Consider the following 15,658-nt stretch of genomic DNA (forward strand, 5'->3'; position numbering starts at 1 on the left):
GTACATAGAAAGTTGCCTTGGTTCCATCTATCTGGATAACTTGTTGAGATGCACACGATGTGAGTTTTACCCAGAAAAGCTTTATCTTTTTATATGAACAGAGTTCTGACTGAAGGGGGGAATCACAGGACGATAGGGAGGGGTTGAGGAGATGGTCCGTGTCCAGGTTGAGGAGAGAGGAGAACCATAGTAGAAGAGGCCCTTGATTGAGGGGTGCAGCTTAAGAGACCTAGGTACTTGGGAGGGTGGTTGTCAGGGCACCAACGACAGGGCCGGGCCCTTAAGCAAGAGTAATTATTTCATATAAGAAGCAATTAGGAGTCACCACAAGGTCTTTGGAGGACAGGAATAGAATCAGAATGATGCTTGGAAGGGATGATTTTTGTTGAGTTGACTAGAGTGGGGCAAAGCCAGAGGCACCATGTCAGTGATCATTATTTAGGCTTCACAGTATCTGTGTGAAGCCAGTTGATAGTCATCCTACTTTGTGAGTGGAGGAGCTGAAAGTCAGGATTTGGAAGGACTTACCTGGTGTGTGAGCAGATTGGTACAGACACGTTGTGAGTGATAGTTTCTCAGACACTTTCCTGTTACTGTATTTCTTAGTTAATGTTGCAGGGAGAGCAAAGCATTTCCATTGTGGATTTTGAGAAAGAGTACCTGTGTGGATGTGTGGGTGTGTTTAATGAAACTGTTGATCTGAACTCTTTGGCATATATACCAGGATTTATCTTATAATGCTAATATAAGATGTTACCTATTCCTACTTACTGGTATTTCTTAAGTTGTTGTACTGCAGTAGACCACATTAATAGCCTAGCTCCACAGTAGCAGAGAGCTTGAATGCTACTTTTTTTTTTTTTTTGGAGACAGAATCTTGCTCTGTTGCCCAGGCTGTAGTGCAGTGGCGCGATCTCAGCTCACTGCAAGTTCCGCCTCCCAGGTTCAAACAATTCTCCTGCCTCAGCCTCCAGAGTAGCTGGGACTACAGGCGCATGCTGCCATGCCTGGCTAATGTTTTGTATTTTAGTAGAGATAGGATTTCACTGTTGTTGCCCAGGCTGGTCTCGAACTCCTGAGCTCAGGCAATCCACCTGCCTTGGCCTCCCAAAGTGCTAGGATTACAGGCATGAGCGACCGCGGCCCGCTGAGACCTTGAATACTACTTTTATCTGAAGAAAGTCACAATTAGACCCCCTGAATATTCAAAGTATGTTCTATACAATACCAATTTCTTAGGTTCAACTCCAAAATGTTTTCTTGAATTATGCTATTACATGTTTTTCTCTTCCTTTGACTTTTTTTAAATTAATTTTTCAGTACACTGAACAAGATTTCATGAAATATGTTTTATGTGCAGTTTTAAAGTTATCCTTAATATGTGAATGTAACCCAATTTCATTATCCAAATGTTGGTGGTAATGATGGTATGTGCATGTTTATGTTCTGCAGTTTTTAATTAAACTTTAAAGTCAAGGGTTCGCAACTCTTTGCCTAGATAAGTATCAGGGAGTCTCTGAATGGCTATGATTGTAATATTTTGTGTAATTGAGCATTTTTTTTTTCCTGGGGAAAAATTGCATAGGTTTTAGCAAATCTCGCAGAGGTCAGTGACCTGCCCTTTAAAGATAAAAGCTGCTTTTTATAGAGGGGCAGTTGAACTAGTAGACATATATCTTATTTAAGACTTTTCCAGCATTGCTGTTAAAAACATTCATTGTAGAATAGTTTATGTATGACTTCAAAATGTAATGACAATCAGTTTTTGGATACCTTTTGATTTTGGATATATGAAGAAATAAAATGTATCAGACAACCTATATGTAATACAAGAGACAGACTGGAAAATACATTTTTCTGTAAATGAAGTAAATGTAGAGTAACTAATGAATTATTAAAAATACAGAAAGAACCAGGCACGGTGGCTCACACCTGTAATCCCAGCACTTTGGGAGGCTAAGGCGAGCGGATCACAAGGTCAAGAGATCGAGACCATCCTGGCCAACATGGTGAAACCCTGTCTCTACTAAAAATACAAAAATTAGCTGGGCGTGGTGGCACGTGCCTGTAGTCCCAGCTACTTGGGAGGCTGAGGCAGGAGAATCACTTGAACCCAGGAGGTATAGGTTGCAGTGAGCCGAGATCACGCCACCGTACTCCAGCCTGGTGACAGAGCAAGATTCTGTCACAAAAATAAATAAACAAAATAAAATACAGAAAGAACTGTTTGGTTGGCCAGCTAGTGAGACCTCTGAAAGGGAATTGGTTCTGATTCACATGAAGACCAAAATGGAAGAAACTAGTGTACACCCTATGCCACATTGGGAGGCCTGGGTTCGCTTGCCACTGCCGCTCTGCCAGTTAGCATGGAGTCCAAAAGAAACTGGTCCAGTCTTGCCCTTTATTGGAAACTACAGTGGCCTGTTGTCCTTTAGTCTTCGTTATTGAAATATATTGCAAGTTTAGTTACTATAGAGAAGTGTTTCTTGTTTATGTTAATAAGTGGCATGTGAAAAAGGACTCTCCTAAGAGAGAATCATAAAGACTAAAACTTTTAATTTATTAAGGCTCTGAGAAGTCCTGTGGGAAAATAAATATATTTAACTTTGTTTAAATTGGAGTTTAGCAAACTTACATTTGCACCAGCTTTTCTCTCGTGTCTCTCACTAAACAAATCCCACAGAACCGGGGTGATTTCTAAGCTAGTTAATTCTTAATTCTAAGCAAGTCCTCGGTTACTTAATTCTCTGACATGGATGTAATTGTTTGGAGGGACCCTTTCTGAGTTCAAGTTAGACCGTGTCCAGGAACACCTGCTATGATGAAATTGGTGTGCTTTGGGAAAATTGGTAGGCTAGATGACATTAGGAAATGTGTGGAAACACCCACTCAGTCACTTTGATGCAGGTTGCAGGAAATGATGGGAGTTGAAAGTATGGAAATGAGAAGTTTCAAAGTTAAGCACTTAAATTTAATATTAAATATATAAAGCTAGAAGAATGCTGGTATTGGACTGGAAGAGGGCAGACTTTACCCATCATTTTTAAGCTTGCTGGAAAGGAAGGTCATTTGTTAGTACCTTTGTAAAGACACTTGGAAAATGAAATATTCGAAAAGTTAGCTGGGGGGTAAAGTGGTAAAGAATCGGAAGAAATGTTACTTGGGGAAAGTTCTTTATTAATATTGGTTCTGATTTTGGTATTTCACAAAAATAATGTGTCATTTTGATGAAAGAAAAATATTGCCCTACAGTAGATTTTATTTTATTATGTGAGAGGTGAAGAGGGGACTGAGTATGTTCTCTTACACACGCTTACATCCTAAATAGAGAGTAAGAATTTCTAATAAGAACAGTATGAGTTTTGAAAGTAAATAACCTCTGTGTTGATAGGAACTGTGGCATGCCTGGGTACTGAGTATCTTTTCCAGAGATCCTAGAGACTGTTCAGAAACTGTTCCAGTTCATTGGGTCAAAAATCCACTGTTTATGAAGAGCTAAATATGGATTTGCACGATTGACCATAATGGCTTCAATTTTGAAAGACAGTAGTATCAGAGAGCACTTCCAGTTGGTGGGATAATTTAAGAATCGCCATTTGGCTGAAATATTGTACTTTTTGCTACTTCATCACTCCATTTTAAAAATAGAGAGGGGGAGAAAAAAAGGCAGACCTGTTGAGAAGGTAGAAGAATGTCAGTTGGAGAGTAAATCAAAATAACCATGTGAAGCCACTCCTTAGTTAACTATTGCCTGAAGGTCTACTGTTCCTTAGAAGCCTTTCAGGATGTGGAGAGACTGGACTGGGGGCTGCTGTCCCTGTGCGTGCATGTGCACCTGTGTGTGTGTGCATGTGTGTGTGTGTGTATGTGCATGTTCATGTGCATGCGTGATGAAGGGTGAAGCGAACTTGTGAATAGGAAAGAGGGTGTAGAGAACAGAAAGCTAACAGAAAATCCTAAAACTTAGAGCCCTAGGAAAATTTGACTATTTTAAACTAACTGTACTGCTCATTTAAAAATAGGAAAATTATACCATTCTTCTTTTGGTATAAGAGAGAGATAAAAATACAGTTTTTCTAAATTGGAAAATTTGCTGTAATCTTGTTGCTAATGACTGATTTCTTCCAACAGTTGCAATGCAGTTTATGCTCTGATAGGTTGATAAAGGAAACAGAATCAAGAACATATTGGAAGTTCTCAGAGAAAATTACAGTTTAGGTATATGTTGGGGGTGGATACTTAGACATTTTAATTGAAATAAAACAGTTTTATACTAATATGGGATCACTGTGGGTGTACATTTGTAGTACATCTGTTCTTGAAGCATTTAAGTAGGGTTAAATGTATGTTAATGCTTTTGCAAGAAAATTTTTGATAACATCCGTCTAAGGAAACTAGCTTAGGAAATAGGTTTTTAAAAACAATATAGATATTATATTTGCATTTAGAGAGTGAATTAGGACTCTGTAATGCTTTCAGAATTTTAAAACATTAGTTGTATTCTCTAGTGGTAATGAAAGTTAACAATAATTAACACACAACAGATGATTAAAGCAAGCTTACACATCTGGAGAGTGACCACAGTCTGCTATATGCCTCCAAACACCATTTTAATTGACCTACTTTTGATATTATGAAAGGCTAATAATGATTTATTCTACCCAGTTGAAAATACTTTTTCTAGCAGATAATTGGAAACATCTCAGTTGGTCCCTCTGTTGATTTAGTTAGTGTGTGTGACAGAGATGGTTAGTATCTTACACTAGATATCTGCCAGCCTTGAGCCATTTTGTTGTTGTTGTTGACTCACAGTCACTGTGATGACTTAAATAGTGTATAAATCTTGAGAACTGATAGATCTGTCAGATTATAGAGGAGGAGGGATTCTTATCAATGAGGCATACCATGGGTTCTCATTGTAATAGTGTAGAATGTTGGTTAACTGTGGACTCCCTGGCTGTGTCTCAAATCTACTGATTCAGAAATTTTGGGTGTGGGGCTTGGGAATGTGTTTTAAACAAGCTCTCCAAGGGAACATAGTTCATACTTCAAATGAACAATGGCTGAGTATAGTTTATGGCTTTCTTTCATGGATGAGGAAACAGGCCTAGAGGGGAAAAGGTGACTAGTTTCGTAAGAATCACAGCTTTGACTTCTGGCACTAGAAAGACAGGATTCTTTCCTGAATGCCACATGACCTTAACTCAGGCTAGTTCTATTCCTAAATACAGTTTTAAATTAGCCCTAATTTTTACATACACCAATACTACATATGACTTTAGTATAATATTTGGCTCAGCTTGGCTGTGTGTGTGCTTATTTTTTGAAAGATACCTATCGCCACTATACCTACATGTTCAGAATAATAGTAATAATAATAAGTTTACAGGGGCTTATAGAGAACTCAATTTTAATGTGAAGTACTTATACTCTACTTACTATGTTTTAATGGCAACCATTTTCCCCCTAGAAGTTTCTTGAGCGTCTCTGAATTGTAGCCAGAATACTTCTTTCCTCTTCAAACTCTTAGCTGTGATTAATGTAAAAAGGCACTTGTCAAAAGGGTTTGAAATGGCAACCTTGATATTGGAGCATATGGCAGTAGAGATAGGTCTGCATCCACTTACTCCATTATGTTATTTAATGTACGAATTCAACAATTTGTCTTTTGCTCCCTGCTTAAAAGATGATGGCCATAGAAGCTGGTTGTTAACCATATCAGCAGGGTGGAATATTACTTCCCCTAGAGGAAAACCACAACTTTCTTTGAGGATTTAGCGTGCATTAGAAAAAGCATGAAACTGTTCAGAGATAAAGTGCTGGGTCATTCGGCAGTCTCTCTTTGCCTCCAAGTGGGGTTACTTTTATGTTTAACACAAACATCCCTTTTGTGTTTATTCTATTAATGGAATTTTTAAAATCCATGAGAAAGAGAGAGAGATTATGGTTTAGTGTTTGAAATAATATAGCTTGATGAATCTTTTTTATTTTAATGGGAGACTCTTTTTCATAGATATGCTGCTTCAAAAAGTGAATCTTTTAGAAATTAAAATGCATTAATTTAGTTATTCTGTTTGGAAACAAAAACATTGAAAGTTAAAATTTGCATAAGTGAAGACCTTGATGATTTCAGATTATAGTGTGGTGGAGGTTAAGGAATAAGAGTCCATAGAATTTGTAAAAACAAATTCAGTCTAACCACTTAATGGCATGTGCAAGTAATTTGCCAATTAAATATTTCTAGTGTCTGAAAGATCTTCAGAGAAAAGAGTGGAGGTTCTTAATCTTTCTTAATTTTATACTTTAAGAAACATAATAGAAAATTACTTAGTTTTTGATCACTTTTCATTCAAAATTTTAGTATATGAGCTCAAGAAAGGGTGGATTTTAAATATTTGGGGAAAATTATTGCTTTTTGAGAAATTAAAAACTATGATACTTCCAAATCACACTGTGCTCATTTAAAAAATAGTATTTGTAAATATTTGGTGCCCAGATAATAATTCTCATTATACTTAAGATTTTACACTTTGGAATTTTATGATTTTGGTGGTCACCTACTATGTTTAGAACATTGTGCTAGTCATGCTTAGCTCCAGAACAACTGTCTAAGATAGATATTCCCATTTTAAGACTGAGAGAACTGGATCAGAGTAAGTAATTTACCCAGGGTTACTCATTAGTAAGAGGCAGAGCTCTGACAGTTCTAGGTGTTTTTTTTTTTTTTTAAGAAAACTTTTTTGAGATATAATTTACCCATTTAAAGTATATAATTCAATAATTTTTAATATGTTCACAGATTTGTACAGTTATCACCACATTCAATTGTAGAACATTTTCATCACCCCAACAAGAAACCTCACACCACACCTTGGCAATCACCACTCCCTTCCATCCAGTCCCTCCATCCCCTGGCAATTGTTGGTCTACTTTTTGTCTATATGGATTTGTCTATTCTAGACATTTCATATACATTGAATTATAAAATGTGGGCTTTCATGATTGGCTTCTTTTACTTAGGATAATGTTTCCAAGGCTCATCCATGATGTATCACATATGTTACTCCTTTTTATTGATAAATAATATTTCACTCTGTAGATATAGATAGGTCACATTTTGTTTATTAATCAGTTAACAGGCATAAGAGTTGTTCCCAGTTCTTGGCTATTATGAATAACATTGCTGTGAACATTCATGTACGTAGTTTGTATGGACATATGTTTTCATTTCTCTTGAGTATATACCTGAGAGTGGAATTGCTGAGTCATAATTCTATGTTGAACTTTTTGAGGAACTACCAGACTCTTTTCCAAAGTGGCCACACCATTTTCTTAAGTATATTCCCACCAGCAGTGTTTGAGGGTTGCAGTTCCTTCACATCCTCACCAACACTTTTTATTATCTCTTTTTGATTATAGCCATCGTAGCCGGGTGAAGTGGGTATCTCATCGTGGTTTTGATTTTCATCTCCCTGATGGCTAATATCTTATCCTGTGCCTCTTGGCAATTTGTATGCTGTCTTTGGAGAAATGTCTATTCAGATCCTTTGCACATTTTTAAATAGGATTATGTGTCCTTTTATTGTATTGTGGGAGTTCTGTGTGTATGCTAGAGTTCCTTATCAGATATGTGATTTGTGCAGTTTTTCTCACAGTGTACAAGCTGTTTTATCTTTTTCTTTTCCTTTTTCTCTTTTTTTAAAAACTTTTTTATTTTAAGTTCAGGGGTACATGTGCAGGTTCATTATATAGGTAAATTCGTGTCATAGGGGTTTGTTGTACAAATTATTTCATCACTCGGATATTAAGCCTAGTACCCATTAGTTATTTTTCCTGATCCTCTCCCTCCTCCCACCCTTTACCCTGTGGTAGGCCCCAGTGTATGTTCGCCTCTGTGTCCATGTTTTCTCATCATTTAGCTCCCACTTAAAGTGAGAACATGTAGTATTTGGTTTTCTGTTCCTGCATTAGTTTGCTAATGATAACGGCCTCCAGCTCCATCAATGTTCCTGCAAAGAACGTGATCTCATTCTTTTTTTATGACTGCATAGTACTCTTAGATATATATATACCACGTTTTTTTTTATCCACTCTATTGTTGATGGGCATTTAGGTTGATTCTACCTCTTTGCTATTGTGAATAGTGCTGCAATGAATGTACACATGCTTGTGTCTTTATAATAGAATGATGTATATGCCTTTGGGTATATACCCAGTAATGAGATTACTGGGTTGAATGGTATTTCTTTTTTTAGGTCTTTGAGGAATTGTCACACTGTCTTCCACAGTGGTTAAACTAATTTACACTTCCACCAACAGTACGTAAGCGTTCCATTTTCTCCGCAACCTCATCAGCATCTGTTATTTTTTGACTTTTTAGTAGCCATTCTGAGTGGTATGAGATCATAACACTTTCTCTTTTTTTTTTTCTTTTGAGGCAGAGTGTGGCTCTGTCACACAGGCTGCAGTGCAATGGCGTGATCTTGCCTCACTGCAACCTCTGCCTCACGAGTTCAAGCAATTCTCCCTGCCTCAGCCTCCTGAGTAGCTGGGATTACAGGCACGTGCCACCACGCCTGGCTAATTTTTTTATTTTTAGTAGAGACTGGGTTTTGCCATGTTGCCCAGGCTGGTATCGAACTCGTGACCTCAGGTGATCTGCCTGTCTTGGCCTTCCCAAAGTGCTGGGATTACAGACGTGAGCCACCATGCCCGGCCGTTTTAACACTTTCTTAATGGTATCCTTAGAATATAAAGTTTTAAATTTTGATGAAGTACAATTTATTTTTTTTTTCTGTTGCTTGTAGTTTTGGTGTCAACTAAACCATTTCCTAATCCAAAATCACAAAAATTATGTCTATATTTTTTTTCTAAAATTTTCTTGAAAATATGCCTATATCTTCTTCTAAAACTATTCAGTTTTAAGTCTTGTAGTTAGGTCTTTGATTCATTTTGAGTTAATTTTTGTATACAGGGTGAGATAGGAGCCCAACTTCATTATTTTGCGTATGGATATTATCCCGGAAACAATTTTTTCTTTTTTTTTTTTTTGGAGACGGAGTCTTGCTCTGTCACCCAGGCTGGAGTGCAGTGGCCGGATCTCGGCTCACTGCAAGTCCCACCTCCCGGGTTTACGCCATTCTCCTGCCTCAGCCTCCCAAGTAGCTGGGACTACAGGCGCCCGCCACCTCGCCCGGCTAGTTTTTTGTATTTTTTAGTAGAGACGGGGTTTCACCTTGTTAGCCAGGATGGTCTCGATCTCCCGACCTCGTGATCCGCCCATCTCGGCCTCCCAAAGTGCTGGGATTACAGGCTTGAGCCACCGCGCCCGGCCAACAATTTTTTCTTATTGTCTGTTACCTTTGTTGGAAATCACTTGACTATAAATGTGAGGATTAATTTTTTTACTCTCAATTTCATTCTGTTGTTATCTGTGTCTATCTTATACTAGTACTACAGAGTCTTGATTACTTTAGCTTTGTAGTAAGTTTGAAATCCAAATTTGTGCCAGGTGTGGTGGATCACGCCAAGTTACTGTTTTTGAAGCTACTGTAAATTGAGTTTTTTTTTTTTTTTTGAGATGAAGTCTCACCCTTGTTGCCTAGGCTGGAGGGCAATGGCACAATCTTGGCTCATTGCAACCTCTGCCTAGGCAATTCTCTTGCCTCAGCCTCCCAAGTAGCTGGGATTACAGGTGCCCGCCACCATGCCCAGCTAATTTTTGTATTTTTAGTAGAGACAGGGTTTCACCATGTTGGCCAGGCTGGTCTCAAAACTCCTGACCTCAAATAATCCACCTGCCCGGGCCTCCCAAATGCTGGGATTATAGGCGTGAGCCACAGTGCCTGACTGAGTTGTTTTTTAAATTTCATTTTTGGATTGCTTATTGCAAATATACAGCAATCAGTTGATATTTGTATATTGATTTTTGTCTTCCAACCTTGCTAGACTTATTTATTAGTCCTAATAATTTTTTAGTGATTTCTTAGGACTTTTCTGTATATAAGGTAATGCCATCTGTGACCCAACTTTTAAAGGTCTCAACTCTTTTCACTATAACCATACCCTGTAGCCTGGGAAACTTACTAACTTGGGAGAAATAGGTTGACTTTTTGAGGTTATCTTTAGGAAGGAAACAACTGCCACTTTGTCTTCTCATGATGTAAACAAATGCAGCAGACTTTTAAGATGGAAACTTTTGTAGAGAAAGAAAAGTCCCATAAATAAAAGGATCCTTGAGCTTATTTGGTGAGGTCTTACTTTAAATAATATCATTATTATTTGGTGATATTATGGGAACTACAGGCCTTCCAAACATAGCTTGTTTGGCACAGACTGAAATAACAACAATTATACTTTACTTTAAAAAATAAGCATTCTAATTTGGCTTTACTTTTAGGAGGAGTGGCTGAACTAAGAAAAATATGACTTTGTATATCCAAAATATATACTAGTGCTACATGCACATTTTAATGCTAATTTAGTTTTGTTTCTTTGCCTATATGACCTCAACATGGGGAAAAGAGTTTAAGACTTGTAGTTTAAACCAGAAGAGACCTCTTCTAATTATTTTTACGTTTGAGATAGATCTAGAAGGTGGTTCTTACCTGAAAGTCTTCCACGACTGAGTTACGAATTATTCTGAACCAAGTAAGCAACTAAAAAGGCTAAAACATTTTGGGTTTCTTTTTTCCTCTCCAGGATTGCAAGTTAGGTTTGGAATGGTCAGGGAATGGTAAGGGTTTGGTGAGAGGGCAACTCTAAGTTTGACTCCTGGAGTCTTTCATGGTAAAGCTCATGGAATTGCCCATGTGGGAGCCAGAGTATAGAGTAGAACTGGGCTTGAAAATTGCTTTGAATTTTCATTTCTGATTTTTCAGCTATAAAATGAGAGCTGGAACTTGTTCTCTTACCTCTTAGAGCCGTACAAGACATAGAGGAATCTTAAACAATCAAATGTTAAGTGAGAAAGCTATTAGTGCCTCCTAAAAGGAGAAAAGAATATTAACCTGAGGTAGTATTGTAATGTCTCCCAGAGTGAGGGAGAAATGCAAGGAACCCATAGTGATTACTGAGTTTATAGATGTTTCTATTCATGAGCCTACAGGGAAACGTAGAGACCAAACATTTCAGAAAATGAATGCTCCAGGATGATTCATTAGAGCAGAATGAAATATTCAGAAACTTAGGAGTCTATAAAATATTTTTGGAGAAAATGTGTGAGTTTTCCAGAGGAACAAGATTTATTCTTTTGTTTTAAAAGACTTTATCAGTTGTGAGATGAATAGAAATATTGGTAGGTTTCCTTTAATCTTCTGCATATCATTTGGCTTGTCCAATTAGAATGGCTTGACAATCTTATGATATTTGAGTATATAATCCTGCTAGGTAGGTCAAGAGAGTAAAAAGTAAATTTTGTAGAAATTTACTACAAAAATGCCAAGTGGTAAACAACTTCAGACCTTTTTTTCCCTGCAGAGTCCCATTGCCAACTGTTCTTTCCATAGCAAACTTTTCTTCACCATAAACATAGCATCATGCCCTGGGGGCTTTAAAGTAATGTTTGCTACTGGCAGGTGATGCCAGTGTCTGTGGCTACCTGGAACAGGATCTCTCATGTCTCAGTGATCCCAGGTGGCTTTGGTCCAAAGCACTGTAACTGGACCTTTGATTCACTTCAAAAGAAATGAACCTTTCTTCATACCGTTGATCTCCATTGAAAAGCTCCCTCAAAGGTCCCTCTCAGTAAATCCTTGACAGGTTTATCCATGGTTTATCTGCTCCAACAAACTTTTCTGTCTCACTTCTCTTCTTAAATCTCCATTTCCTTGCCATGAGGCCGCCCTGTGGTTTAGTGCTGATACAGTGTACTGTTTGAATCTGCTGTTGAATTATTTCTCATATATTAGACTTGGATATAGCCTCATACCTTTTACTACCCTTCTTCTTCCCACAGGCCTAGTACAGTGCGTCCAAGTTGTGCTACTTAGAAGGTTGCTAGCTAGCTAGCTAAGCCCTGACATTCCTACAATAGCCAGCGTGTTGGAACAGCCGCAAAGCTAATAATGAGCCTACGTTCTCAGGGTCATGTGGTTGATACCCTGCCCAGTTCCAGAAGGCACCAGTCACGTGGACCATGAAGTGAATGCCATCCACTGGAGTTGTGCAGCATGGGAGCCCTGAGTGACCTAGGTCTACACACGATCTGTGTTTACACATTCCTGTATTACACTGCTTGGTCTGGAGAGTCTTCTTTACCTCCTTCCTTTTAAATTTTTATCCATTTCAATGAGAAGTTAAAAATTAGGAATGAATCTAACCCTTCCATACTCCCAGATAATGCTTTCAGAATGAGGTCCTGGATGCTTGCATCAGAAAAACTTGGAGTGCTGACTAAAATGCAGTTTTTTCAGCCCCTCAACACGTTTAAATCACTTTAGGAGCAAGCATGGGGATTTTGATAAACAATGTTGACTGATGATTTGTATGCAGTGCCCTGAAGTGTTGAGGAATGACTGTTGAATAGTTTCTCAGCAAGGGAAACTGTAGTGCCCCAAAGGGTTAATACCGCTGCCCTTAACCTGTTGCATTATCTATTGTAAACCTTTTCTGGTTCATTTAAATTCAGCAACTACTTAGTGAGCAGTTGCTCTCTGCCTACCACTGCGCCAGCCATAGTGGTAGAGTCAGATATGAAGAATGGGGTCTTTGCTGTGAAGGGGCTAATAATCAATTAGGAAATAAAACATGTGCGATAAATATGCACAAACACATTAATATATGTGCATACATATGCGTACTATATAACGATTTAGATAACATATGGAGATCTTTTATATATATCTAGTATAGTATACTCTAGAAGATTTTTAGAGAGATCTTTTTTCAAACAAATCATTATTGGTACTACAGGCCTGTAGGATTGTCAGATTTTAGATCTGAGAGATACCTTAGGGATAATGTATAACTCTATCCTGCAGAGGAGATTTCAGTACATCAGGCAGGCATTTCGTAGAGATACACACACTCTATGGTATAGTCCAAAAAACTATAACGTTCAGAGTTTCGGATTCAAATGTGAGCTCTAGTAAGCAGCAAATGGTAGTAAAAAGCAAACTTTAATTATAGATAAATAAGATTGTTGTTTATGGTGAGACACATTTTACATGCGTTCACTAATTTTAGAAAAACTTAAACCTACTTTTATGTATACTTATAATTTTAGACCATATAAATATAAAAATGGATAATAAGTGCCTTAGCTTTATATACCAACTATTTAGTAAATACCTTCTGTTACTTTCTATGGGAAACAGAGATTGAAGGAGAGATCAAGAAGGGGAAAGATCTGATTTTTGACGATTATCCTATGATTATTACATTAAAACTTTATTTCACTGGAATGCTTGGCAGAAAGGAATCTTTAAGTTAATCTTTCTGAAGATAAACCAGAAAACCGTTTTTTTTGGCATATTATTTCTCTAAAATTGTATTCTAGTATAAAATTTTATTTATAGTGTGAATTTTTTTTCTTTCGGTCACATCTTTATCATTTGAACATTGTTTTCGTTAGATAATTTATTCATCTAAATTAGAAGGTTATGGGAGCCTTTATTAAAACTTTATTGGGCCTGCTTCCTGCAGAGATACAGACACTTAGACCTGGAAAGGAGCCACAGATTATGTCGGTTAATATGTTTTGCACCGAAGAAAGTCATGTTTTACGATATTAAGGGACTTAGAGCCATTAGAACAATACCTGGCACATGGTGAGTGTCCAATAAATTTTAGCTGCTATTAGTAGAATTTGAATCCAAGTCATTTGAATGTTAGTTTGGTGATTTCTTCTTAGGAATCTTCTTCTACTTAATTCCTTTTATTGACCGCTGGTCAGACTCGCTGATCATCTTTTTTTTGGTTTGTTTTTCCTTTAAATCCTAATTCTGGATTCACTTCATTTTCCTTATGTCTTACCTCTTTTTTCCCTAAAAGCAAAGAAGACAGAATAAATTCAGTACTCGTACTTTAAAACTTTTAATTGTCCTCATCAGGGCCAGGCTGAGGATTTCTGCCACCTTTTATAAAATTTTATAAAATTTATGCCCAGCATAATCCTGATTTTTACTGCCTTCTGTGTGCAAATACACACTCAACCTTATGCTAATGGTGGCACTACTGTCTCTTCATGGTGAGGCTTTAAAAATTTCCGCAAACTTTAAAAACATGGAATAAAAACTGTGGGTATAATGGGGGGTGGGAGTAGGAAATTTGGGGGGATACCATAGACACATATGCCAAAGGTTTTGGCACTTTTCAGAAGACTAAATAACTTTCTTCTTGTTTCTTTTTTTGTTTTAAATAGAAGCAAAAGAGAAAAAAGGTATCAAGACAGTTTGCTCATAAAAATGAGGTTTGGTAGATATATTTAAAGATGTGAAAGCCAGGAAAAATTATTAATATGCTAATAATTTGCATTTTGTCCACTCTCCAAACACACACTTTTATTGAGAGGAGGAGGCTAAAAATAAAAACATTAAGCTTTAGAAAAGTAAGGTTTTTCATGTTGGTTTTTTTTTCTCTGTCAGTCCTCTTACAGTTTTTCTGTAGAGGCTAAAAGAGATCCTAAGGCAGGACCAGCACCTTCAGTGACCCATCTAAATGGGACTGTTTGAACGATTTGAGAACTCTTGGGTCAAGCCAAAAGAGTGCAGTAGAAAGTGAAAGACTTGGGCTGCTGCTGGCTTTTCTCCTCATTTTCTTTGTCTTTCAATGCAGCTCGATAAATTGTTGGACTTTTTCAAGCACAGAAACAGCCTTGGGGTGTTAAATATGTGTGTCAAATTTTTTCCTAATGGATTTCTAAATCTTCCAAGAACTTTTAAATAACTTGTTAAAGGCTATATGTAACACTTGTATCTTGTGGTATGTGTGTTTGTGTATGTATGTGTTTCCTGCCACTACGATTGAATTCTCTCCTCTATACCTAGAAAATAATCGTTATTTATTGAAACAAAAACAAATGAGATGATAATAGTTTTAGCTTACTACTTGGGTTTCCTACAGCTTTTAGGTTGTGTGTATGTGTGACTTCTTGATTTTCCTCCCCTTTATTTTGTTTGGTGGGATTTTTGACCTTGATTTCTTAACTGATTCCTTGAGGATTCTTTTATTTCTGCCATAGTTTGTAATCTGTTTGTCTGTTTAAAATTAAATTACTTTTTTTAGTAAGAAAAAGCGATATCCATTCAATAACAGATTTTATCAGAAAGAACCTGATTTACTTTGTTTTAATCAACCCATCTTTTCTCTTTTCAGAGGATGTTAAGCAAGTTTTTGGACAGACCACAATTCATCAACATATTCCATTTAACTGGGATTCAGAATTTGTGCAACTACATTTTGGAAAAGAAAGAAAAAGACACCTGACATATGCGGAATTTACTCAGTTTTTATTGGTGGGTCTAGCTCTTAAAAAGTTAAAAGGGTAAATAAGTAAACCTGGAATCAAATTGTGTGTAAAAGTCCTGATTTGAGTCTTGAACTGTGATTTGCTACACACTTTCTAGCCTGGCAAAACTGTCCCACTGAGAAGTATTTCTTTATTAATATGTTGAAATCATAGAATTAAATGGGATTTCCACAGATTTATGTAGAACTC

General features: G+C 37.2%; 1 protein-coding gene across 2 annotated transcripts in view; it reads left to right on the forward strand.

The window, feature by feature from the left end:
* Positions 1-15,658, forward strand: part of SLC25A13 (solute carrier family 25 member 13) — a 194,462-nt gene that overhangs the window by 84,100 nt on the left and 94,704 nt on the right. For both annotated transcript variants that reach the window (XM_023226599.2, XM_023226600.3), the window contains one exon: positions 15,316-15,455. In XM_023226599.2, coding sequence (XP_023082367.1) covers positions 15,316-15,455 — 140 coding nt within the window. The remainder of the gene's footprint in view (positions 1-15,315; positions 15,456-15,658) is intronic.

This window comes from Piliocolobus tephrosceles, chromosome 8, assembly GCF_002776525.5.
Source record: "Piliocolobus tephrosceles isolate RC106 chromosome 8, ASM277652v3, whole genome shotgun sequence".
Taxonomy (NCBI): Eukaryota; Metazoa; Chordata; class Mammalia; order Primates; family Cercopithecidae; genus Piliocolobus; species Piliocolobus tephrosceles.